Source organism: Pollachius pollachius, assembly GCF_949987615.1.
Source record: "Pollachius pollachius genome assembly, chromosome: 1".
Lineage (NCBI taxonomy): Eukaryota > Metazoa > Chordata > Actinopteri > Gadiformes > Gadidae > Pollachius > Pollachius pollachius.
This window is the reverse complement of record NC_136934.1, coordinates 1,077,463-1,101,678: the sequence shown is the minus strand read 5'-3', so window position 1 is coordinate 1,101,678 and position 24,216 is coordinate 1,077,463. Positions and strand designations below refer to the sequence as shown.

Genomic DNA, 24,216 nt, shown 5'->3' with positions numbered 1-24,216 from the left:
TCTTCCCAAGCTGCCTGTAGCCGGCTGGCTGCGTGTCGGCTCTGCGTCCTCTCTGAGCGTTGTTATTGTCGCATGCCACACACTTCTGTGTGCTATAATTGGAACGTCTCTCCATGCCGTTCAAACGAGGTCCGAGGCTGGCAGGGTCACGTTACCGATGGACAGAAACACATTGTATAAACACACCAACATGGTATGTATTTTTTTGCCCTCTTATAGTATGTAATTGATGAAGAGCTGATGCCTGCCTTGCTTTCTGCTCTCTTTTCTTTATTTTATTTCATTCATTCATCCTCTGGTCCGTTTTGTTGCACTGACCGTCTGAACGACGGAGGGATGTTCTGTTTGTCTTGGTGTTGGAGTGACATGTAACCACCGTCACAGAGGGGGCGACGTAATGAGATTTAGTTCTTGAACTGCGTATTTCTGTCTGTATATTTCAGTATTCTCAATAGAGATCTTGTGGGATTGTTTTGAACCTCAAGGTCAAAATAGTAAATATAAATGTATGTACCTGTACAGGTGGGATCCTTCTCGATACGTCTTCTGGTCTGTTGGTTTACTGTGAGGATTATCGAAAGGGAAGCACCAATCTGTTCTCTTCTGCAGTCATTTGGTTTTTAAGTGGTGTTCCTTTGCTGGCCTGAGGGTGTGTTTACCTGGCCTGTGATAGGGTAGGCCCCGGCACGTGCGTGTCTGCCTCCCCAGAGCTCTGCCAGGGAGTAGCCTCACTGGGAGGAAGCAGCTGACCCACAGAGCCTAGGAGCTGGCCTCTCAGTCTGTCAGTCCTCTTATCGTTGTGTCCTATGTGTTAATTGCACCGGTGAAGTCTGCATGGCGCTGTGCAATGGAGACAGCAGGACAGGCCAGGGTTGAACTGGCTTCAGTGCCCTCTAAAGGTTGGTTCCATTTAAACCCAAACGGTTGAACTTCACTTCCTTCCTTTGTTTGTTTGTGTACGTAGCCTTTGTGATTCAGTGGCTGGCAAAACACGACGCAGCACGTAGGCAAAATCCTCTGCATTTCATTCCATATGGTGTGAGGGGTCGGAGGCGACAGGACGTGCACGTGCGCAGTGTGTTGTTATGTATCAGGTAGAGGTTAGACGCTGCACGTGGAGGTCTGAAGGAAAACAAAGGCTCCAACAATTTGAGAGTAAGAAGTCAAGCAGATTAACAGGGGAACCAGGGAAACTATACGGCTACTCTAACAGTAATTCCCCTGCAGCATTCACTATATCTGAATATATGCCAACACAAGGAACAAACACACTGTTCCCCATAATGTAAACAAGATCAGACGTGTGTCCACAGAGCAGAACGATGTTGAATTGAATGGATATCTTGTTCTTTCATGCTTAAGAGGAAGGAAATGAGTCAGGCAACGAGTGGGAAGGTTATCTTTTTAATCTCAAGTGTACAAAGTTTGAAATAGGAGAGTTAAGTCTGAAGTTCATATCAGGTGTGAGGCTCTGAGCATGAACTGAAGGCTCGTTTAGAAGCTGTCAGTGTTGGTAGCCTCTCCTGCTGTCCTATAAACCTGCAGTGATGGCATTGTTTACCTCAAGATAAACAAGTCAGATTCTCTCCATGTGACTCCAATGTGTTGACCGCTGAAGTCCAAGACAAGTGTGACCCTGGAATCTAGTCTCGGACTATGGTCTTCGACTCTCATTATTATTCAGTGACCTTATGTAGGCCTCAAAACAAAAGGTGGACAGATCTTCACCTGGTCTACTGTTTATCTGCAGCTGCTGGGTCTTCATCTGTGTCGTTGGGGGGGGGGTGTTTGGAAGCTCACTCAACCTGTTCTTGGATCAACACTCATTGAGATGTCACAGCATGATGATGCGGATGTGTCAGTATGTGAACCGGGTTGTAGCGCTAATCAACCCTTTGTGTTCTTCAGGCCTAGCATGTCCGGCCTCCACCTGGTGAAGAAAGGACGTGAACACAGGAAGATGGATCTGCAGCGGGACTTCACCGTGGCCTCGCCTGCAGAGTTCGTGACCCGCTTCGGGGGCCACCGGGTCATCGAGAAGGTAGCGTGGTCTCGGCTCTCCGACCCTGGCTTCGGTGTCTTGGAGCTATTCCTTTAGTGCATTCTAAATAACTCCACCATGTCCCCTCTCTCCGTACCCTCGTGGCGTTCCAGGTGCTGATCGCCAACAACGGCATCGCGGCGGTGAAGTGCATGCGGTCCATCCGGCGCTGGTCCTACGAGATGTTCCGCAACGAGAGGACCATTCGCTTCGTCGTCATGGTTACGCCTGAGGACCTGAAGGCCAATGCAGGTAACGATGAGCTTCGGTTCGGTACGTCACGTCGTGTTTGGGTCGTGTCGTTGTCCCGCCGGTGAGACAGACCCAAGCTGGGTGATGAACACCGAGGTGTGGTAAGAACCTCTTCCCTTTGACCCGGGGAATAACACGCGTTTCTTTGTAGAATACATCAAAATGGCGGACCACTATGTGCCCGTACCGGGGGGCCCGAACAACAACAACTACGCCAACGTAGAGCTGATCGTGGACATCGCCAAGAGGATCCCGGTCCAGGTAGAGCTCATCATTCCTCACAGCCACAGTGATCGGTGTTGTTGGACAGAACTCGGCGGTACTGAGGCTCTGCGTTCGTCTGCCCCCAGGCCGTCTGGGCTGGCTGGGGTCACGCCTCGGAGAACCCCAAACTACCAGAGCTGCTGGACAAGGCCGGGATCTCGTTCCTGGGTAAGGAGCTCACAGAGCCCGGGGCGCGTGGGGAGGACATGTTGTTCCTGTTGATTCTGGTTTGGGGTGTTTTTGAGGGGACTGGTTTCAAACGGTTGTCGTGACGGATGCCATGGGGACGCGTTCTGTGCAGGCCCGTCCAGTAAGGCCATGTGGGCGCTGGGGGACAAGGTGGCCTCCGCCATCGTGGCCCAGAGCGCAGACATCCCCACGCTGCCCTGGAGCGGATCAGGTGAGATTACATTCACATTTACATTTAGGGCCTTTAGCCTTTAGGGACGCTTTTATCCAAAACGACTTACAATAAGTACATTAGTCAGAAGAAAGAGAAACAACAATATATCTCTGTGGGTACAGTAATGATGTTCATAGAACCAAGTGCAAAGCACTAACCATCACTAGGTTAACCCATTCCCCGTATACAACAAAGGTAACTAGCTCTGGCTATGAAACATAGCCAGAAACCAGAGCGATGAATCCACCACCCACCTACCCCATATCTCCTCTTTAAAGAAGTATAGTGGTCGTTATCTCAAGTAAGTCTTAAACTCAGTCTGTATCTGGGTTTGTGGGGGGGTCCAGGTCTGAACTGAGTCTGTCTCTGGGGGGCAGGGGTCCAGGTCTGAACTGAGTCTGTCTCTGGGGGGCGGGGGTCCAGGTCTGAACTGAGTCTGTCTCTGGGGGGGGGTCCAGGTCTGAGGGTGGACTGGACTGAGGAGGACCAGCTCCAGGGGGAGGTCATCAGCGTGCCCCCAGAGGTCTACGCCCACGGCTGCGTCCGTGATGTCGACGACGGGCTGGCGGTAAGACTGGAGGAACCAGGTTAAAGCTGCTGTAGGACAGGGGGGGAAGAGATCCTGATTGGTCAGATATGACCCAGGAGCTGACCGCTCACCTTTAATATCACTAGTGTATTTATAATAGCTCTCAACTCTTACCTACCTCACCTTTAATAACACTAGTATATATATGATAGCGCTTAGCTCTTACCTACCTCACCTTTAATAAGACTAGTGTATATAATAGCTCTTAGCTCTTACCTACCTCACCTTTAATAAGACTAGTGTATATAATAGCTCTTAGCTCTTACCTACCTCACCTTTAATAAGACTAGTGTATATAATAGCTCTTAGCTCTTACCTACCTCACCTTTAATAAGACTAGTGTATATAATAGCTCTTAGCTCTTACCTACCTCACCTTTAATAAGACTAGTGTATATAATAGCTCTTAGCTCTTACCTACCTCACCTTCAATAAGACTAGTGTATATAATAGCTCTTAGCCCTTACCTACCTCACCTTTAATAAGACTAGTGTATATAATAGCTCTTAGCTCTTACCTACCTCACCTTTAATAAGACTAGTGTATATAATAGCTCTTAGCTCTTACCTACCTCACCTTTAATAAGACTAGTGTATATAATAGCTCTTAGCTCTTACCTACCTCACCTTTAATAAGACTAGTGTATATAATAGCTCTTAGCCCTTACCTACCTCACCTTTAATAAGACTAGTGTATATAATAGCTCTTAGCTCTTACCTACCTCACCTTTAATAAGACTAGTGTATATAATAGCTCTTAGCTCTTACCTACCTCACCTTTAATAAGACTAGTGTATATAATAGCTCTTAGCTCTTACCTACCTCACCTTTAATAAGACTAGTGTATATAATAGCTCTTAGCTCTTACCTACCTCACCTTTAATAAGACTAGTGTATATAATAGCTCTTAGCCCTTACCTACCTCACCTTTAATAAGACTAGTGTATATAATAGCTCTTAGCTCTTACCTACCTCACCTTTAATAAGACTAGTGTATATAATAGCTCTTACCGACCTCACCTTTAATAAGACTAGTGTATATAATAGCTCTTAGCTCTTACCTACCTCACTTTTAATAAGACTAGTGTATATAATAGCTCTTAGCTCTTACCTACCTCACCTTTAATAAGACTAGTGTATATAATAACTCTTAGCTCTTACCTACCTCACCTTCAATAAGACTAGTGTATATAATAGCTCTTAGCTCTTACCTACCTCACCTTTAATAAGACTAGTGTATATAATACCTCTTAGCTCTTACCTACCTCACCTTTAATAAGACTAGTGTATATAATAACTCTTAGCTCATCCTAGAGCCCCTATTTGAGGTGATTTGGATCAGCCTTTTCATCTCCACGGTTCTCCCCAGGGGGCGGAGAGGATCGGCTACCCCGTGGTCATCAAGGCCTCCGAGGGCGGAGGAGGGAAGGGAATCCGCAAGGTGGAGAGCGTGGAGGACTTCCCCAACCTCTACCGACAGGTCCGGCCCGCCGCCTCACACTCAGTGCTCCCACTGCCATGTTGATCGCTCAACCGTGTCTTAGAGATGAACAACGAAAGGGGCAGCGTTGGGGCAATTGTGCAAAAGAAAACTAAGAAAACCACAGGGGAAGTTAACCTTACTGAGCAAAGAAACATCATATTTATAGATATCATATCTATATCTATAGATATGATATCTAACCCTAATATCTATAGGTATAGATATATTGATCTATATCTATCTATAGATATAGAATTAAAGACAAAGAACAGATAGATAGATAGATAGCCAGCTGTAGATATATAGATGTGTGTATTTATATATATATATATATATATGTGCATCTTGTTGTCCCAGGTCCAAGCACAGCTTCATGCTAGTGTCTTGTTTTCCCAGGTCCAGGCAGAGGTTCATGCTAGTGTCTTGTTGTCCCAGGTCCAGGCAGAGCTTCATGCTAGTGTCTTGTTGTCCCAGGTCCAGGCAGAGGTTCATGCTAGTGTCTTGTTGTCCCAGGTCCAAGCAGAGCTTCATGCTAGTGTCTTGTTGTCCCAGGTCCAGGCAGAGGTTCATGCTAGTGTCTTGTTGTCCCAGGTCCAGGCTGAGCTTCATGCTAGTGTCTTGTTGTCCCGGGTCCAGGCTGAGCTTCATGCTAGTGTCTTGTTGTCCCGGGTCCAGGCTGAGCTTCATGCTAGTGTCTTGTCACGGGGCCAGGCTGAGCTTCATGCTAGTGTCTTGTTGTCCCAGGTCCAGGCAGATCTTCATGCTAGTGTCTTGTTGTCCCAGGTCCAGGCAGAGGTTCCCGGCTCCCCTATCTTCATCATGCAGCTGGCTCAGCATGCGCGCCACCTGGAGGTGCAGATCCTGGCCGACCAGTACGGCCACGCCATCTCCCTGTTCGGGAGGGACTGCTCCATCCAGAGGAGGCACCAGAAGATCATCGAGGAGGCGCCCGCCACCGTGGCCGCCGCCCTGACCTTTGAGCAGATGGAGCAAGTGAGAGTTCCAGCGTCGTCGTATTATAAGTTAAATGGAATTGAACCTTTCTAACCTCTGGCCACTTAAAGCTCTTCACATTTAGTTCCTCACATTCAACCACTCACACACACGTTGTCACACCGACGCCGCATCAGCCATGCAAGGTGCCTGGCTCAGGGACACCTCAACACTTAGGAGGAGCCGGGGATGGAACCAGCAACCTGCAAGCCCTCCTTTCCCCCTGAGCCACTGGTATGTCTCCTGACCCCTGACCTCGGTGTGTGTGTGAGAGCAGCACGCGGTGCGGCTGGCCAAGATGGTGGGCTACGTCAGCGCGGGCACGGTGGAGTACCTCTTCTCAGAGGACGGCAGCTTCCACTTCCTGGAGCTCAACCCACGCCTCCAGGTGGAGCACCCCTGCACCGAGATGATCGCAGACGTCAACCTGCCGGCGGCACAGCTGCAGGTGGGCTCCCCTCGGACCCCCAGAATGACCTGGCCTAGTCTCCCTCTCTCTCGCTCTCGCTCTCTGTCTCTCTCTCTCTCTCTCGAACCCCTGTGGTTCATCTCTGGCTCTGTCAGCGTGTCTGTCTCTCTCAGCATGGATCCTCAACATGTCTCTGTGTCAGAAGCCAACAGAACGTTAGTAAAAACAGATGAACCCCCGTTCATCTGTTCTTCCTCTGCTGTCTCCTCCAGATCGCGATGGGGATCCCCCTGTTCCGGATCAAAGACATCCGCCTGCTGTACGGGGAGACCCCCTGGGGAGACTCCCTGATCCACTTCCAGGCCCCCGACTGCGTCCCCTCCCCCCGGGGGCACGTCATCGCAGCCCGCATCACCAGCGAGAACCCGGACGAGGTGAACCCGGTTCTAGTGTTACTTTGAGCTGACCTTAGGTCGGGTGGGGGTAGTGAAGATGTAGCACTAGTATTCTGGAACGCAGACTAGCAGACCCTTCACACCTGAACTCATGATGAACTCTGTTTCATCGAGTCCGGAGGTCATCCGGGGTCGACCTTTCACCCATGCAACACACAGCCGGAGATAAGCCTCATCAGACGTGTTTACACACACTGGAGATACCCCGGATACTGCAGGTGAGGGGTGGTGCCCGGGGGGGCGTGTAGGAGGAGGACGTGACGCGTTAGGGCGTATTCACACTCCATGTGTCCGTCGACGGATCTCTTCGACTTTGCAGGGGCGCTCTCGTAATGCATTGTGGGTCCGTCCGTTCTGTCGGCTCCGTGGCCTGCGTCAAAAGTAGAGAAATGTTATACTTTTCAGGCAGCGACGGATCCGTCGGATCAGATCGCGGTTATGCAAATTCACTCCACGCGACCACTGGATCCATTTTGCAATAACAAGCAGGAAGAAGCAGGAAAATTCTGGCGGTTATATTATATGTGGCATCGATACGATTGTTTTTAGTCACCTGTGCTTTTGTCATCTTTTGTATTTATATCCAAACATCACGTCCTTTGTAGCGGGAAGCGATTTGATTGGCTGCAGGCTGCGTCAACAAACACTAGTCCCCTATACGTCAGACACGCCCTCGGTCATCCGTCGACGGATGCAGGTAGTGTGAATGCCAGTCGCTGTGTTTTGTCTGCAACACATCAAGCCTCAGAGAGCGGCTGAGGCATATCAACCTTTTAGAAATTTGTGATGTCAACACCGCATTTATTTAGACGTATCCACAGCAGACACAAGTTTGAACGATCTCTGTATGGCGAGAGCACCAGGCTATGTATCCTTATCTGCAAACCGTACAATGAACCGGCTTCAACATCACCACTGCGTCCGTGTTTGGAGTCCAGTAAAAGTCACCGAGGTGAAGTGTAGCACGGACCCGGTTACCCTCCGCCTGGCCGGCTGCAACACCTGTCGCTCAATATACATCAGGTGTTCAGCCTCCCCAAGCCCGAGAGTCCAATCAGTCTGACTCGGGTCAGGTGAGGCTTCTGACACCAGCCCTCCTCCACACACACACTGGGAAATGAACTGAAAGGTTCCAGTCTGACACGCGTTGGGGAATAGGGCCGCCGTTGTCAGGCCTACGTTATAACTGTTTGATTTACTCCAGTTGTGATTCTATATCGTATCATTCTCATCCTATATTTCTTGGGGTACTTCTGCTCGACCTCTGACCTGTTGTTCTGGCTCTCCCTGCAGGGCTTCAAGCCCAGCTCGGGCACGGTGCAGGAGCTGAACTTCCGCAGCAGTAAGAACGTGTGGGGCTACTTCAGCGTGGGCGCCGCCGGGGGGCTCCACGAGTTCGCCGACTCCCAGTTCGGACACTGCTTCTCCTGGGGGGAGAACCGCGAGGAGGCCATCTCGTACGTAGCTCTGAGTGGTGATGTGGTCGTTGTAGAAGTGAGTGGTTAGTATAGTGGGCCGGGGGGGGGGCAGTGAGCACACGGTAGTAGCCTGGTCCCCACAACATTAAGCTCCTGGTGAAAGTATTTCATTTTACCCCGATGGCTAATCTGATTATATCCTACTGGGGCCTCATTACGAAACTTCCTAACTCTGAAATAGTATCTAATCTTAAAATAAGAAGGCAATTAGGAGGTTTGGTATTACAGAAGGAGATTACTTAGGAAGAATTTAGGAAGTAACTTAGTAATTTAGGAAGAAATCCAATCTTTTCTTAAGATAGGACTTTAGCCATTACAGAACTATCCGAAGTTAGCAATTTCTTAAGTTAGGATCCTAAAGTTAGGTGGCCATACACCCTGTCCTAATTTCAAAATAATAAAAAATCAACAACCATCTGAAATGTTACAATTGACATTTCTACCACATTTTATTGTTTATTTTGTTGGCTTTTGTAAATAGTAAGCAGTAATAGTAAGTTATTAGATTCACTTTTTTATAAAGCTCACACCATTTGACCATGGCTCTTGTTTGGAGATGTTTGGGTGATCTTCTGAAGCCTGAGTGCTCCTTAGGAACATGGTGGTGGCCCTCAAGGAGCTGTCCATCAGGGGGGACTTCAGGACCACCGTGGAGTACCTCATCAAGCTGCTGGAGACGGAGTGCTTCAGGAACAACGACATCGACACCGGCTGGCTGGACCAGCTCATAGCAGAGAAGGTTCAGGTAGAGAACCTTCAGGACTAGAACCTTCTGGAACAGCTCATAGCAGAGAAGGTTCAAGTAGAGAAGCTTCAGGACTAGAACCTTCTGGAACAGCTCATAGCGGAGAAGGTTCAGGTAGAGGACCTTCAGGACTAGAACCTTCTGGAACAGCTCATAGCAGAGAAGGTTCAGGTAGAGAACCTTCAGGACTAGAACCTTCTGGAACAGCTCATAGCAGAGAAGGTTCAGGTAGAGAACCTTCAGGACTAGAACCTTCTGGAACAGCTCATAGCGGAGAAGGTTCAGGTAGAGAAGCTTCAGGACTAGAACCTTCTGGACCAGCTCATAGCAGAGAAGGTTCAGGTAGAGAACCTTCAGGACTAGAACCTTCTGGAACAGCTCATAGCAGAGAAGGTTCAGGTAGTGGACCTTCAGGACTAGAACCTTCTGGAACAGCTGATAGCAGAGAAGGTTCAGGTAGAGAACCTTCAGGACTAGAACCTTCTGGAACAGCTCATAGCAGAGAAGGTTCAAGTAGAGAAGCTTCAGGACTAGAACCTTCTGGAACAGCTCATAGCGGAGAAGGTTCAGGTAGAGGACCTTCAGGACTAGAACCTTCTGGAACAGCTCATAGCGGAGAAGGTTCAGGTAGAGAAGCTTCAGGACTAGAACCTTCTGGAACAGCTCATAGCAGAGAAGGTTCAGGTAGAGGACCTTCAGGACTAGAACCTTCTGGAACAGCTGATAGCAGAGAAGGTTCAGGTAGAGAACCTTCAGGACTAGAACCTTCTGGAACAGCTCATAGCAGAGAAGGTTCAGGTAGAGAACCTTCAGTACTAGAACCTTCTGGAACAGCTGATAGCAGAGAAGGTTCAGGTAGAGAACCTTCTGGACCAGCTCATTGCAGGGAAGGTGCAGGTAGAGAACCTTCAGGACTAGAACCTTCTGGAACAGCTCATAGCAGAGAAGGTTCAGTTAGAGAACCTTCTGGACTAGAACCTTCTGGACCAGCTGATAGCAGAGAAGGTTCAGGTAGAGAACCTTCAGGACTAGAACCTTCTGGAACAGCTCATAGCAGAGAAGGTTCAGTTAGAGAACCTTCTGGACTAGAACCTTCTGGACCAGCTGATAGCAGAGAAGGTTCAGGTAGAGAACCTTCCGGACTAGAACCTTCTGGAACAGCTCATAACAGAGAAGGTTCAGGTAGAGGACCTTCAGGACTAGAACCTTCTGGACCAGCTGATAGCAGAGAAGGTTCAGGTAGAGAACCTCAGGACTAGAACCTTCTGGAACAGCTGATAGCAGTGAAGGTTCAGGTAGAGAACCTTCTGGACCAGCTCATTGCAGGGAAGGTGCAGGTAGAGAACCTTCAGGACTAGAACCTTCTGGAACAGCTCATAGCAGAGAAGGTTCAGGTAGAGGACCTTCAGGACTAGAACCTTCTGGACCAGCTGATAGCAGAGAAGGTTCAGGTAGAGAACCTTCTCGACCAGCTCATTGCAGGGAAGGTGCAGGTCCAGTAGGACGGTGGTTCTCCGGCCCTCCTCTGAGTGTTGTTGTGTCTGCAGGCGGAGCGGCCTGACACTATGCTGGGCATCGTGTGTGGAGCGCTGCACGTGGCCGACGCCAGCTTCAGGAAGAGCATGGCCGACTACCTGCACTCCCTGGAGAGGTGTACTATATATATATCAATATTAATAATGTACCATGGAAATAGAGTGCCATCTTATTAATTATAATTATAGGAAAAATCAATATAATTATAATACCTTCAGAAGTTTAGCCTGATCAATACATTCCCTGATAGATGCTTTCCCTGATCAATGCTTTCCCTGATCAATGCTTTCCCTGTTCAATGCATTCCCTGATCCATGCTTTCCCTGATCAATACGTTCCCTGATCAATACGTTCCCTGATCAATACGTTCCCTGATCAATACGTTCCCTGATCAATACGTTCCCTGATCAATGCGTCTCCAGGGGCCAGGTGCTGCCAGCAGCCAGTCTGCTGAACTCGGTCAGCGTGGAGCTGATCTATGAAGGGGTGAAGTTCGTCCTGACTGTGAGTGCTCTCTGCTCCCTCGTTCCTCCTCATACCGTGAAGCGATCCACTACAACAAGGTACTGAATCAAGGACCCCTGACCCCTGACCTCTGACCCCTGACCTCTGACCCCTGACCCCGTGCCCAGGTGGCCCGGCAGTCCCCCACCACCTACGTCCTGATCATGAGCGCCACGGACATCGAGATCGACGTCCACCGGCTGAGCGACGGCGGCCTGCTGCTGTCCTACGACGGCAACAGCTACACCACCTACATGAAGGAGGAGGTGGACAGGTATTATACTACAGCTACACCACCTACATGAAGGAGGAGGTGGACAGGTACTACACTACAGCTACACCACCTACATGAAGGAGGAGGTGGACAGGTACTACACTACAGCTACACCACCTACATGAAGGAGGTGGAGGACAGGTACTACACCTGGTATTAAACATTAGAGGGGGTTTGTTGATCCCACTAAGGGAATTTGGAGAGTTCCTTTTTTTTTAAAGCTGCTCTATAAAAAATCCATTATTTTACGTTGTTCCTAGAATTGTGTTTAATTTTACTTGATCAGGGATGATCAGTAAACCAAGGCAAATTGTCTTTAACTTAAAGGCAAATAACAAGCATTGTTGTGAGTAGAAATGCTTTCTTTTCCATTAACGTGTACTCTCTTCCTGAACCCCCCCCCCCTAGCTACCGCATCACCGTGGGCAACAAGACGTGCGTGTTTGAGAAGGAGCGGGACCCCACCGTGCTGAGGGCGCCCTCTGCTGGCAAGCTGCTGCAGTACCTGGTGGAGGACGGGGCTCACGTGGCCGCAGGGGACTGCTACGGGGAGATCGAGGTGCGGCCGCAGAGACAGGCATTACTGTTCACCCCCCTGGAGTAAACAGGCCAGGGTCGGACGCCTGAGACACTAGAAATGGATTTTTATTATTTATGATTTATTATTTTACATTTAGATTGCTACTACTCGTGTGTGTGTGTATATATTTATGTATGTAGATGTGTATATATATATAGTTATAAAAACATAAATAGATGTAAAGAGATATAGATCTCTCCATCTTACGGACCTTGTCTTTGCATAATTGTGCTGTGACCATCCTTCCCCGTTGTGGGCTGGATGCTGATTGGTTGATGAAGGCCCCCCGTGTCCCCAGGTGATGAAGATGGTGATGACGCTGATGGTGACAGAGACGGGCTGCATCCACTTCGTGAAGCGGCCGGGCGCGGTGCTGGTCCCGGGCTGCGTGGTGGCCCGCATGGCCCTGGACGACCCCAGCGCCATCGTCCTGGTGGGGCCCCTCAGAACCCACTCTCAGGAGAACGGCCTTCGTCTTATCTTATCTTATCTTATCTTATCTTATCTTATCTTATCTTTATCTTAAATGAATATGAAGACAACCCACCAATACAGACAATTCATTAGCTGGTCTAACTACTGGAAAAGATTAGTTTTTATTCACTTCTACTTCCTCTTTTAGTACATACTCAGTACTACTACTACCTCTACTACTACTACTGCTACTACTACTACTACCTCTACTATAGTACTGCTACTATACTACTACTAATAATAATACAATACTACTACTACTGCTACTATAGTACTGCTACTACCTATAATATATTACTACTACTACTATTAACATACTACTGCTACTGCTACTGATACCATACTACTGCTACTATACTACTACTAATAATAATAATATTATACTACTGCTACTATTAACATACTACTACTACTGCTACTGATACCATACTACTGCTACTATACTACTACTACTACTACTAATAATATTATACTACTGCTACTATTAACATACTACTACTACTGCTACTGATACCATACTACTGCTACTATACTACTAATAATAATAATATTATACTACTGCTACTATTAACATACTACTGCTACTGATACCATACTACTGCTACTATACTACTACTACTAATAATAATATTATACTACTGCTACTATTAACATACTACTGCTACTGATACTTGATACTAGAATAAGTGGTCCCTTTTTTCCTGTAATCTTGTGTGGTTCCCCTTCTCCCATCTAAGGACACCACTCATACTAGTTTAAGTCCAACCCGTTGTCGTTTCAGCCAGGGCGTTGAGATGATCCAGACGTTGAATCACGCATGCCCCAGGTGCTAGCTGCTAGCGCTATGCTAGTTAGGGTCCCGTCCATGTGCTCCTGGAGGAGTAACCCTGGGACCTCCTCCTCCTGCAGGTGGAGCCCAACACCACCCCTCTGCCCCCCCAGCAGCCTCTGCCCATCGTGGGGGAGAAGCTCCACCAGGTGTTCCACAGCGTGCTGGAGAACCTGGGCAAGGTGATGGACGGCTACTGCCTGGCCGAGCCCTACTTCAGCAACAAGGTGAGCAGGTTTCTAAGAACAACCTCACTGAACCAACGGCGATTTATTGTTGTTTCTCTTTCCTCTGACAAAGTTGTACTTTGGATAAAAGCCAAACGCCCTGAATGTAAATGGTACTTCGGGCTCTGGTGGTGTAGTTGTACTTGTTCTGCGTTCTGTTTTAATGTCCGTCAGGGCAGCATCTTGAGCGGGCTGTGGCGTGGTTCTCTCCCCAGGTGAAGCAGTGGGTCTCCACCCTGATGAAGACGCTCAGGGACCCCTCGCTGCCGCTGCTGGAGCTGCAGGACATCATGACCAGCGTGGCGGGCCGCGTCCCGCCCGCCGTGGAGAAGGCCGTCCGCAAAGTCATGGCCCAGTACGCCAGCAACATCACCTCCGTGCTCTGCCAGTTCCCCAGCCAGAGGGTGAGAGACCGGAGCCTGACGGCTGGAGCCTGCAGCCAGATCGCTGACGTTCTCCTCTGGCTAACGTTCTCCTCTAGCTAACGTTCTCCTCTGGCTAACATTCTCCTCTAGCTAACGTTCTCCTCGTCCAGATAGCTAACGTTCTCCTCGCTAACGTTCTCCTCTAGCTAACATTCTGCTCTAGCTAACGTTCTTCTCTAGCTAACGTTCTCCTCGCTAACGTTCTCCTCTAGCTAACGTTCTCCTCTAGCTAACGTTCTCCTCGCTAACGTTCTCCTCGCTAACGTTCTCCTCTAGCTAACGTTCTCCTCGCTGACGTTCTCCTCTAAACGTTCTCCTCCTCCAGATCGCCAACGTTCTGGACAGCCACGCGGCCACGCTGCAGCGGAAGGCGGACCGGGAGGTGTTCTTCATGAACACGCAGAGCATCGTGCAGCTGGTCCAGAGGTCTGCTGCTGCTCCTCCTCCTCCTCCTCCTCCTCCAGCACATCCTCATAGGCCCTCCTGGGGCCCACACACACATTAACATACATTAACATTCTTGTGTATGTGTGTGTCTATCTGTCTGGCGGTCTTTCTGTGTGTGTGTGTGTCTGTGTGTGTGTGTGTGTCTGTGTGTCTGTGTGTGTGTGTGTGTCCAGGTACCGCAGTGGTATCCGTGGCTACATGAAGTCTGTGGTTCTGGAGCTGCTGAAGCGCTACCTGCAAGTGGAGATGCAGTTTCAGCACGGTGACCTCCTCATGTTAAACACATCATGCATACATTACATCAGATGGACCCTTTTAACAGACTTAGTGATGCTGATGATAACTATAAAAAAAGAAGTCGCTGCACAACATTATTACAAAGGAACGTGCAGAGAAGCCTTAGGAATAAGAAATACATGGATAGTTCATTACTTTTTCATTATTTGACTTTCTAAAAAGCCACAACGATTTATAAATGTCTCCAGTTCCAAAGCCTGACTGACCAGAGCTCTCTCTATTCTACCAGAGAGATGATCAGAAGTTAACAAGCTGTCTTTCTCCAACAGCTCACTATGACAAGTGTGTGATCAACCTGAGGGAGAAACACAAACCTGACATGAGTCCGGTCCTGGAGTCCATCTTCTCCCACGCCCAGGTCTCCAAGAAGAACGTCCTGGTCATCATGCTCATAGTACGACTACATACCCTCAACACATAATCAGTGCTACCCTCAGTACAGAGGGACATGCTCAAAGTTAGACCAGATGCCCTCAATACACAGACACAAGGCTCATACTAAGACCAGATACCCTGGTCTTACTGTATATATGTATATATACATATACAGTGCACCCCTCAATACACAGACACTGATACCCCTCAATGCACAGACACAGATACCCCTCAATGCACAGACACTAATACCCCTCAATGCACAGACACAGATACCCCTCAATGCACAGACACAGATACCCCTCAATACACACGCACAATGCTCATATTTAGGTTTTCATTATATAAACACCATCTTCATGGTAAAGCCATAAAGGATAAGGTTAGGTTTAGGTTCTCTTTGATCACGTTTGTTGATATCCATCCAGTTACTGTATAAACCCACACAAAGCCCTCCTCCACTCTGAGTGACGTTCCTCTGCTCTGAGTGACGTTCCTCTGATCTGAGTGACGTTCCTCTGGTCTGAGTGACGTTCCTCTGCTCTGAGTGACGTTCCTCTGATCTAGGAGCAGCTCTGAGTGATGTTCCTCAGCTCTGAGTGACGTTCCTCTGATCTCAGTGACGTTCCTCTGATCTAGAAGCAGCTCTGAGTGACGTTCCTCTGCTCTGAGTGACGTTCCTCTGCTCTGACTGACGTTCCTCTGATCTGAGTGACGTTCCTCTGCTCTGAGTGACGTTCCTCTGCTCTGAGTGACGTTCCTCTGATCTGAGTGACGTTTCTCTGATCTGAGTGACGTTCCTCTGATCTGAGTGACGTTCCTCTGCTCTGAGTGACGTTCCTCTGATCTGAGTGACGTTCCTCTGCTCTGCGTGACGTTCCTCTGCTCTGAGTGACGTTCCTCTGCTCTGAGTGACGTTCCTCTGATCTGAGTGACGGTCCTCTGATCTGAGTGACGTTCCTCTGATCTCAGTGACGTTCCTCTGATCTCAGTGACGTTCCTCTGATCTAGGAGCAGCTCTGAGTGACGTTCCTCTGCTCTGAGTGACGTTCCTCTGCTCTGAGTGACGTTCCTCTGCTCTGAGTGACGTTCCTCTGATCTGAGTGACGGTCCTCTGATCTGAGTGACGTTCCTCTGATCTGAGTGACGTTCCTCTGCTCTGAGTGACCTTCCTCTGATCTGAGTGACGTTCCTCTGATCTCAGTGACGTTCCTCTGATCTAGGAGCAGCTCTGAGTGACGTTCCTCTGCTCTGAGTGACGTTCCTCTGCTCTGAGTGACGTTCCTCTGATCTGAGTGACGTTCCTCTGCTCTGAGTGACGTTCCTCTGCTCTGAGTGACGTTCCTCTGCTCTGAGTGACGTTCCTCTGCTCTGAGTGACGTTCCTCTGATCTGAGTGACGTTCCTCTGATCTGAGTGACGTTCCTCTGCTCTGAGTGACGTTCCTCTGCTCTGAGTGACGTTCCTCTGCTCTGAGTGACGTTCCTCTGCTCTGAGTGACGTTCCTCTGATCTGAGTGACGTTCCTCTGATCTGAGTGACCTTCCTCTGATCTGAGTGACGTTCCTCTGCTCTGAGTGACGTTCCTCTGCTCTGAGTGACGTTCCTCTGCTCTGAGTGACGTTCCTCTGATCTGAGTGACGTTCCTCTGATCTGAGTGACGGTCCTCTGATCTGAGTGACGTTCCTCTGATCTGAGTGACGTTCCTCTGATCTCAGTGACATTCCTCTGATCTAGGAGCAGCTCTGAGTGACGTTCCTCTGCTCTGAGTGACGTTCCTCTGCTCTGAGTGACGTTCCTCTGCTCTGAGTGACGTTCCTCTGATCTGAGTGACGTTCCTCTGCTCGGAGTGACGTTCCTCTGCTCTGAGTGACGTTCCTCTGATCTGAGTGACGTTCCTCTGCTCTGAGTGACGTTCCTCTGATCTGAGTGACGTTCCTCTGCTCTGAGTGACGTTCCTCTGCTCTGAGTGACGTTCCTCTGATCTGAGTGACGTTCCTCTGCTCTGAGTGACGTTCCTCTGATCTGAGTGACCTTCCTCTGATCTGAGTGACGTTCCTCTGATCTAGGACCAGCTCTGCGGGAAGGATTCCACGCTGGCCGACGAGCTCTCAATGATCCTGGACGAGTTCACCCAGCTCAGCCGGACCGAGAACTCTAAGGTGGCCCTGCGCGCCCGACAGGTGAGACGTCCTGCTGTCAGTCAGAGCCTTGCGCGCCCGCAGGGCTCTCTCGCCTCTCGTGGAGCACACCACAGCGGGTCGTGTGTCGGTTTCTCCCCATGAAGGACTGGAAACCTTCTGGGAGTGAGCGGTGGAACAGCTCCTCTACGTCCTCACTGCGTTTCAGTGCGTTGAATCGATTTGATTCCAGCCGCTGTTTGTGTCGCACTGCCTGATACCAGGGGAAACGTGCTCACGCCTGTAAATGCGGTTCAAAATTGCAGTTTATTTCTTTGCTGAGGAGCATGATAAACAGACACTGTAGACGTTGAGCTGTGTTGGTTGTCAGTCAGTAGAACAAGACGCCGTATTTCGAGTAGATTTTGTTGTTATTTTTGTGTTAAAGTTACATGAAACGTAAAAGTTTGACTTATTGTGTGGAGAGCATGTGTTGTTATTTTAGTAGTTAAAGCTCCAGGTAGGGTTTGGCTGGTTGAGCTGAGTGTGTGTGTCGTAGGTGCTGATCGCCTCCCACCTGCCCTCCTACGAGCTGAGACACAACCAGGTGGAGTCCATCTTCCTGTCCGCCATCGACATGTACGGCCACGAGTTCTGTCCCGAGAACCTCAAGGTCAGTCTGAGAACCTCAAGGTCAGTCCGAGAACCTCAAGGTCAGTCCGAGAACCTCAAGGTCAGTCTGAGAACATCAAGGTCAGAGTGAAAACCTCAAGGTCAGAGGGAGACATTAATTCAGATGTTCAGTCAAAAATAGAGGCCTAACTGGTCTTAATCAGTGCTATGAGTCACATTTTATTCAGTTTAAGTCTGATTGCTGTGCTATACTTTCTGCTGGGAAACACCCAGGATTCGGTCTGATGATAAAGTTCCATGTTAATGCTTAATTTATTTGTTACAGAAACTCATCATCTCAGAGACCTCCATCTTTGATGTCCTGCCCAACTTCTTCTACCACGCCAACCAGGTGGTCTGCATGGCCGCCCTGGAGGTGAGACCTCCACACACAGACTCATGTTCTCATCCACACACTGAACGTCTCATGTTCTCATCCACACACAGACTGTCTCATGTTCAGGTGTATGTACCCTAACCTCTCTCTCTCTCTCTCTCTCTCTCTCTCTCTCTCTCTCTCTCTCTCTCTCTCTCTCTCTCTCTCTCTCTCTCTCTCTCTCTCTCTCTCTCTCTCTCTCTCTCTCTCTCTCTCTCTCTCTCTCTCTCTCTCAGGTGTGTGTACCCTAACCTCTCTCTCTCTCTCTCTCTCTCTCTCTCTCTCTCTCTCTCTCTCTCTCTCTCTCCCCCTCCCCAGGTGTGTGTACCCTAACCTCTCTCTCCCTCCCCAGGTGTACGTCCGTAGAGGCTACATTGCCTATGAGCTGAACAGCCTCCAGCACTACCAGCTGCATGACGGGACGTGCGCCGTGGACTTCCAGTTCATGCTGCCCTCGTCTCACCCTAACCGGTAACCGGACTAACACTAGGGGTCAACCCCTTAGGGTCAAACTGTAGACTCCTCCTTGAACCTCACTTTATTCTCCTATATTACCCCTCTTTTTATATAGGCTTTGTTTAATTGCATCCAGATATCCTCTCTCTCTGTCACCCGCTCACCCTTTGGTCAGATGTCCTTAGTGTATTTCTATATTTCATACCTCCTCTTCTCAGTCCAGTGTGTGTGTCAGAGGAGAGGCTCTGAGAATAAGTACCAGACGGCTCGCTCCCTCTCCTCTCTCTGTTTCCTGGTCCCATTACCCTGGAGTTAAGCTCTAACCTGACCCTTAACTACCAACGGTTAACCTCCTGGACATTAATGTGAATGTGCCCCGGCCAGGCATCCTGTGTCTTTAATATTAATATGATATTAATATATAATAAGTGATGCCTGATGAGGGGGAGTCCAACGTGTGCCCCTACTGCTAATAACCCCTCCTGTGGATGGTCTTGTTTCAGAGAGAGCAGCCCCACTCTGAACAGGTAGAGTAAAGCTCACCTGCAGCCCTTGCATGCAGAATGCTCCATGCTGCTCCTCCTTCCTCCTTCTCCTCCTTCCTCCTCCTCCTCCTCCTCCTCCTCCTCCCGGCTTCTGTCATGTGACGTAGCGGCGGCCGACGGGCCAAACGGGCCGTACCAAACACAGTTGACTTGGCTTAGTTCAGGATTCCTCAGTACTGTTGTAGCTTGTATGACTCGGTGTTGTTGGTTGGACTGATGCTTCAGCCTACCCTGTCTTAGATTTAGTAGTTTAGTTGTGTAAAACATAACAATTGAATTAGTAAAAGTTATATTTTTGCATGCTCATTTGAACGTCTGAATGTCTAACAACATTATGTGTTCAGTCAGCTTTTATTTCATGTTGTTCTCCAAGCCCCCTCTAACAAGTCCTCTTTAATTTGCTTTTTTGCTTGCTTTACAATATTTATATAACTTTAAATAATTATATTTGATCCAATGATGCAAATTGGATATTTTGAGAGGAACTCTTCTTGTTTGGCATCCTAATGAACCTCATGAAATATTGAAACCTTAGTTAATTATACTATATGTTATACTAGACTAATACTAGCTGTTATAAACTTGCTGAATGGAGAGAATGTTGTTCATGATTCCCAGACGGCTCTATTTTAAGGAGGACGCCGTTATCATTGTTGACACCCATTTCATGATACCTTGAAAAAACAAGAAACGCCCATAATTATTAATAAAATAATTTATTTTATTAATTTTATTCATTTATTTTTAAATTCGAAAGAAACGGTTCTGACGAACATTCATATTCAAACCTCATGCGATAAACTGAGTCTCTCTCTCTCTCTCTGTGCCTCTCCCTCTCTCTTTCTCTCCCTCTTTCTCTCTTTCTTTCTCTCTCTCTCTCTCTCTCCCCCTCTCTCTCTCTCTCTCTCTCTCTCATTGTGTGTGTGCTGACTCTGTTCCCCTCCTGACCGCTCTGTTCCCCTCCTGACCGCTCTGTTCCCCTCCTGACCGCTCTGTTCCCCCTGACCGCTCTGTTCCCCTCCTGACCGCTCTGTTCCCCTCCTGACCGCTCTGTTCCCCCTGACCGCTCTGTTCCCCTCCTGACCGCTCTGTTCCCCTCCTGACCGCTCTGTTCCTCCTGACCGCTCTGTTCCCCTCCTGACCGCTCTGTTCCCCTCCTGACCCCTCTGTTCCTCCTGACCCCTCTGTTCCTCCTGACCGCTCTGTTCCCCTCCTGACCGCTCTGTTCCCCCTGACCGCTCTGTTCCCCTCCTGACCGCTCTGTTCCCCTCCTGACCGCTCTGTTCCTCCTGACCGCTCTGTTCCCCTCCTGACCGCTCTGTTCCCCTCCTGACCCCTCTGTTCCTCCTGACCCCTCTGTTCCTCCTGACCGCTCTGTTCCCCTCCTGACCCCTCTGTTCCCCTCCTGACCCCTCTGTTCCTCCTGACCGCTCTGTTCCCCTCCTGACCGCTCTGTTCCCCTCCTGACCCCTCTGTTCCTCCTGACCGCTCTGTTCCCCTCCTGACCGCTCTGTTCCCCCTGACCGCTCTGTTCCCCTCCTGACCGCTCTGTTCCCCTCCTGACCGCTCTGTTCCTCCTGACCGCTCTGTTCCCCTCCTGACCGCTCTGTTCCCCTCCTGACCCCTCTGTTCCTCCTGACCCCTCTGTTCCTCCTGACCGCTCTGTTCCCCTCCTGACCGCTCTGTTCCCCTCCTGACCCCTCTGTTCCTCCTGACCCCTCTGTTCCTCCTGACCGCTCTGTTCCCCTCCTGACCGCTCTGTTCCCCTCCTGACCCCTCTGTTCCTCCTGACCCCTCTGTTCCCCTCCTGACCGCTCTGTTCCTCCTGACCGCTCTGTTCCCCTCCTGACCACTCTGTTCCCCTCCTGACCCCTCTGTTCCTCCTGATCCCTCTGTTCCCCTCCTGACCGCTCTGTTCCCCTCCTGACCGCTCTGTTCCTCCTGACCGCTCTGTTCCCCTCCTGACCCCTCTGTTCCCCTCCTGACCCCTCTGTTCCTCCTGACCGCTCTGTTCCCCTCCTGACCGCTCTGTTCCCCTCCTGACCCCTCTGTTCCTCCTGACCCCTCTGTTCCTCCTGACCCCTCTGTTCCTCCTGACCGCTCTGTTCCCCTCCTGACCCCTCTGTTCCCCTCCTGACCGCTCTGTTCCTCCTGACCGCTCTGTTCCCCCTGACCGCTCTGTTCCTCCTGACCCCTCTGTTCCTCCTGACCCCTCTGTTCCTCCTGACCCCTCTGTTCCTCCTGACCCCTCTGTTCCTCCTGACCCCTCTGTTCCTCCTGACCCCTCTGTTCCCCTCCTGACCCCTCTGTTCCTCCTGACCCCTCTGTTCCTCCTGACCCCTCTGTTCCCCTCCTGACCCCTCTGTTCCTCCTGACCCCTCTGTTCCTCCTGACCCCTCTGTTCCTCCTGACCCCTCTGTTCCTCCTGACCCCTCTGTTCCTCCTGACCGCTCCTCCAGGGTGGCGGCTCCTGTGAGCGGCTCCAGTGGGTTTGAGATGAGGCGCGGTAGCGAGCTCTTCCTGGAGGGAGCGCTGTCCCCTCCCTGCCAGCGCATGGGCGCAATGGCGGCCTTCCACTGCTTCGAGGACTTCAAGAGGTATTCACTCACTCACTCATGTATTCACTCATGTGTTCACTTATTCATTACACTCACTCACGTGCTCAATTAAGTTAACATGCTTAAATATTGCTTTGTTTTTCTTCAAAAAAATCTCGAACCGGTTTGCATTTGGGAGGTTTGTTGCGTCTTCAGCTGAAAGGCTTTGTGCTTCTCTTCTTCTGTTGTGTTTCCGACATGACAGGAACATCGATGAGATCATCTCCTCCTTCTCCAAGTCCTTCCTGGAGAGCCCGCTGCTCCTGGACTCCTCCTCCGGCCTCTACGACGAGGAGAACTGCAAGGTCAGCCTCTGAGCACCACAGCCGCCGTCTCGGTGCTCCTAGAGCCACAGAGCAGCCGATGGCTATCCTCATCCTTATTATAGCGGGAAAGAGATCCAAGATGTCTGCTGAGAATGTGAGCCCTCCTATAGACAGACGGATGTATAGATGGGTGGATAGATGTAAAGATGTATAGATAGATAGATATGTGTGTTCGTGTGTGTGTGTGTGTGTGTATATATATATATATATATATATGAGAGATAGATAGATGTATAGGTAGGTGGATAGAGGGATGGATAGATGGATAGACAGACAGATGGATAGACAGACAGACAGACAGATGGATAGATAGATAGATAGATAGACGGATAGACGGATGGATAGATTGATCTTGATCTGCTACTCCCCCCCCCCCCCCCCAGAATATGCAGGGGAACCCCATCCACATCATCAACGTGTCCATCCAATCAGCAGACACGCAGGACGACGACGCCCTGGTGACGGAGCTCACCGCCTACACCCAGTCCAAGGTACCCCCTCCACCCTCACAACACCACCTCGTTGTGTGTTCTACGGCTGTGTGTTGTTGTGCGATGCAGCGGTGCGTTCCAGCCGCTGTCTCGGGGTTCTGACAGGAGAACGGATTTTGTCTCGACAGAAAGCTCTGCTCTTTGAGTACGGGATCCGGAGAATCACCTTCCTGATCGCTCAGAAGGTAAGGACTCCCCGGACGGAGATGTTAATAACAATCCTTACTGATGTATAACACATACGTCTTTTAAAGGGTAAACTACAGACGTTTAAGGACGTTTAACCCTTGGGTCCAGTGGTTCTGAGAAGTTATGCTGCAGCTTTTGCTTTTTGATATCATATCAGTGAATAACCTGGTATTTTGTTCTCCCAGTACATGCTGACTGAAGTGTTCATTGATGTGTAATGTGTACAATGTGTAAATTCTACATTCCCTCTGCCAGCCTTCTGTTGCCTCTGTTCCGCGACTCTCTTCTCTACTTACTGGTTCTACTCTGTCCAACAGAGGGAGTTCCCCAAGTTCTTCACCTTCAGAGCCAGAGACGGGGTAAGATCTATTTCTCCTGTCACAGTAACGCCTGCATCAGGCTTGGTATTCATATCGGGGTCGTGGGAGATGCTTAGAAGCTTCAGATATAAGATTTTGATATTTAGAGTTTGAAAGCTTTCGTCTAAACGACGATATTAACCCACTTTCTACGTTTATTTTAATCTGGTTTGCTTTTACTGTGTTGTCTTTATTTGCATATTCCTCCTCTATAATCTGTATTGACTTTTAGCCGCCGTTCTTTGGTATAGAGCACTTTAAACCTTTTGCAGAGGGGTCATTATGGGTGTTTTGAGTGTTAGATGCATAGATAGATGTATAGATAGATGGATGTATAGATGGATGTATATAGATGGATGATGGATGTATAGATGCATACATTATAGATGTTATACCCTCACCATCCGGCGCCCTCAGTTCACCGAGGACCGGATCTACCGGAACCTGGAGCCGGCTCTGGCCTTCCAGCTGGAGCTCAACCGCATGAGGAACTTCGAGCTGAGGGCGGTGCCCTGCGCCAACCACAAGATGCACCTGTACCTGGGCGCCGCGCGGGCCCCCCAGGGGGCCGAGGTCACCGAGGTCACCGACTACCGCTTCTTCATCCGCGCCATCATCCGCCACTCGGACCTCATCACCAAGGTGGGGGGCCACAGGGGGCCTGTTGCTAAGGAGCATAATGATGCTGATCATTATCACGGGGCAGGACGGTCACGGGGTGGGGGGGTTCTCTACGCTGAAAGGTTGTGGGTTCAATCCCCGATGTCCGCAGCCGACCGGTTAATGGCATAGATCTGGTTTGTTTTGATAAACCAATTCGTTACATGGATCATACTAGATTAGTCTTGTATCATATTATAAAGTCCAGCCTTCTCTTGTTTGATTCAGCTTGTTGTTCTCCTCTCTGTCTCCTCCTCTCTGCTCCTCCTCCTCCTCCTCTGCTCCTCCTCACTGTCTCCTCTCTGCTCCTCCTCTCTCTCCTCCTCTCTCTCCTCCTCTCTGTCTCCTC

General features: G+C 49.6%; 1 protein-coding gene across 3 annotated transcripts in view; it reads left to right on the top strand.

Annotated features, from left to right (window-relative positions):
• The window catches only part of acacb (acetyl-CoA carboxylase beta), a 42,814-nt gene that overhangs the window by 2,054 nt on the left and 16,544 nt on the right, over positions 1-24,216 (top strand). The window contains exons 1-34 of one of the 3 annotated variants that reach the window (XM_079737290.1): positions 798-899; positions 1,909-2,041; positions 2,155-2,293; positions 2,445-2,554; positions 2,644-2,725; positions 2,859-2,957; positions 3,419-3,528; positions 4,917-5,027; positions 5,814-6,023; positions 6,301-6,471; positions 6,705-6,866; positions 8,181-8,344; positions 8,960-9,110; positions 10,658-10,761; positions 11,069-11,150; positions 11,279-11,424; positions 11,833-11,983; positions 12,303-12,437; positions 13,388-13,534; positions 13,750-13,938; positions 14,285-14,385; positions 14,580-14,668; positions 14,973-15,097; positions 17,146-17,259; positions 17,756-17,869; positions 18,155-18,244; positions 18,597-18,715; positions 19,204-19,227; positions 21,705-21,842; positions 22,048-22,147; positions 22,552-22,659; positions 22,788-22,844; positions 23,166-23,207; positions 23,625-23,849. In XM_079737290.1, the coding sequence (XP_079593416.1) occupies positions 1,916-2,041; positions 2,155-2,293; positions 2,445-2,554; positions 2,644-2,725; positions 2,859-2,957; positions 3,419-3,528; positions 4,917-5,027; positions 5,814-6,023; positions 6,301-6,471; positions 6,705-6,866; positions 8,181-8,344; positions 8,960-9,110; positions 10,658-10,761; positions 11,069-11,150; positions 11,279-11,424; positions 11,833-11,983; positions 12,303-12,437; positions 13,388-13,534; positions 13,750-13,938; positions 14,285-14,385; positions 14,580-14,668; positions 14,973-15,097; positions 17,146-17,259; positions 17,756-17,869; positions 18,155-18,244; positions 18,597-18,715; positions 19,204-19,227; positions 21,705-21,842; positions 22,048-22,147; positions 22,552-22,659; positions 22,788-22,844; positions 23,166-23,207; positions 23,625-23,849 (4,035 nt within the window). In that variant the 5' untranslated portion in view covers positions 798-899; positions 1,909-1,915. Of the gene's footprint in view, positions 1-797; positions 900-1,908; positions 2,042-2,154; positions 2,294-2,444; positions 2,555-2,643; positions 2,726-2,858; positions 2,958-3,418; positions 3,529-4,916; positions 5,028-5,813; positions 6,024-6,300; positions 6,472-6,704; positions 6,867-8,180; positions 8,345-8,959; positions 9,111-10,657; positions 10,762-11,068; positions 11,151-11,278; positions 11,425-11,832; positions 11,984-12,302; positions 12,438-13,387; positions 13,535-13,749; positions 13,939-14,284; positions 14,386-14,579; positions 14,669-14,972; positions 15,098-17,145; positions 17,260-17,755; positions 17,870-18,154; positions 18,245-18,596; positions 18,716-19,203; positions 19,228-21,704; positions 21,843-22,047; positions 22,148-22,551; positions 22,660-22,787; positions 22,845-23,165; positions 23,208-23,624; positions 23,850-24,216 lie in introns of those variants that run through there. The other 2 variants (XM_079737288.1, XM_079737289.1) reach the window with 2 other exon arrangements.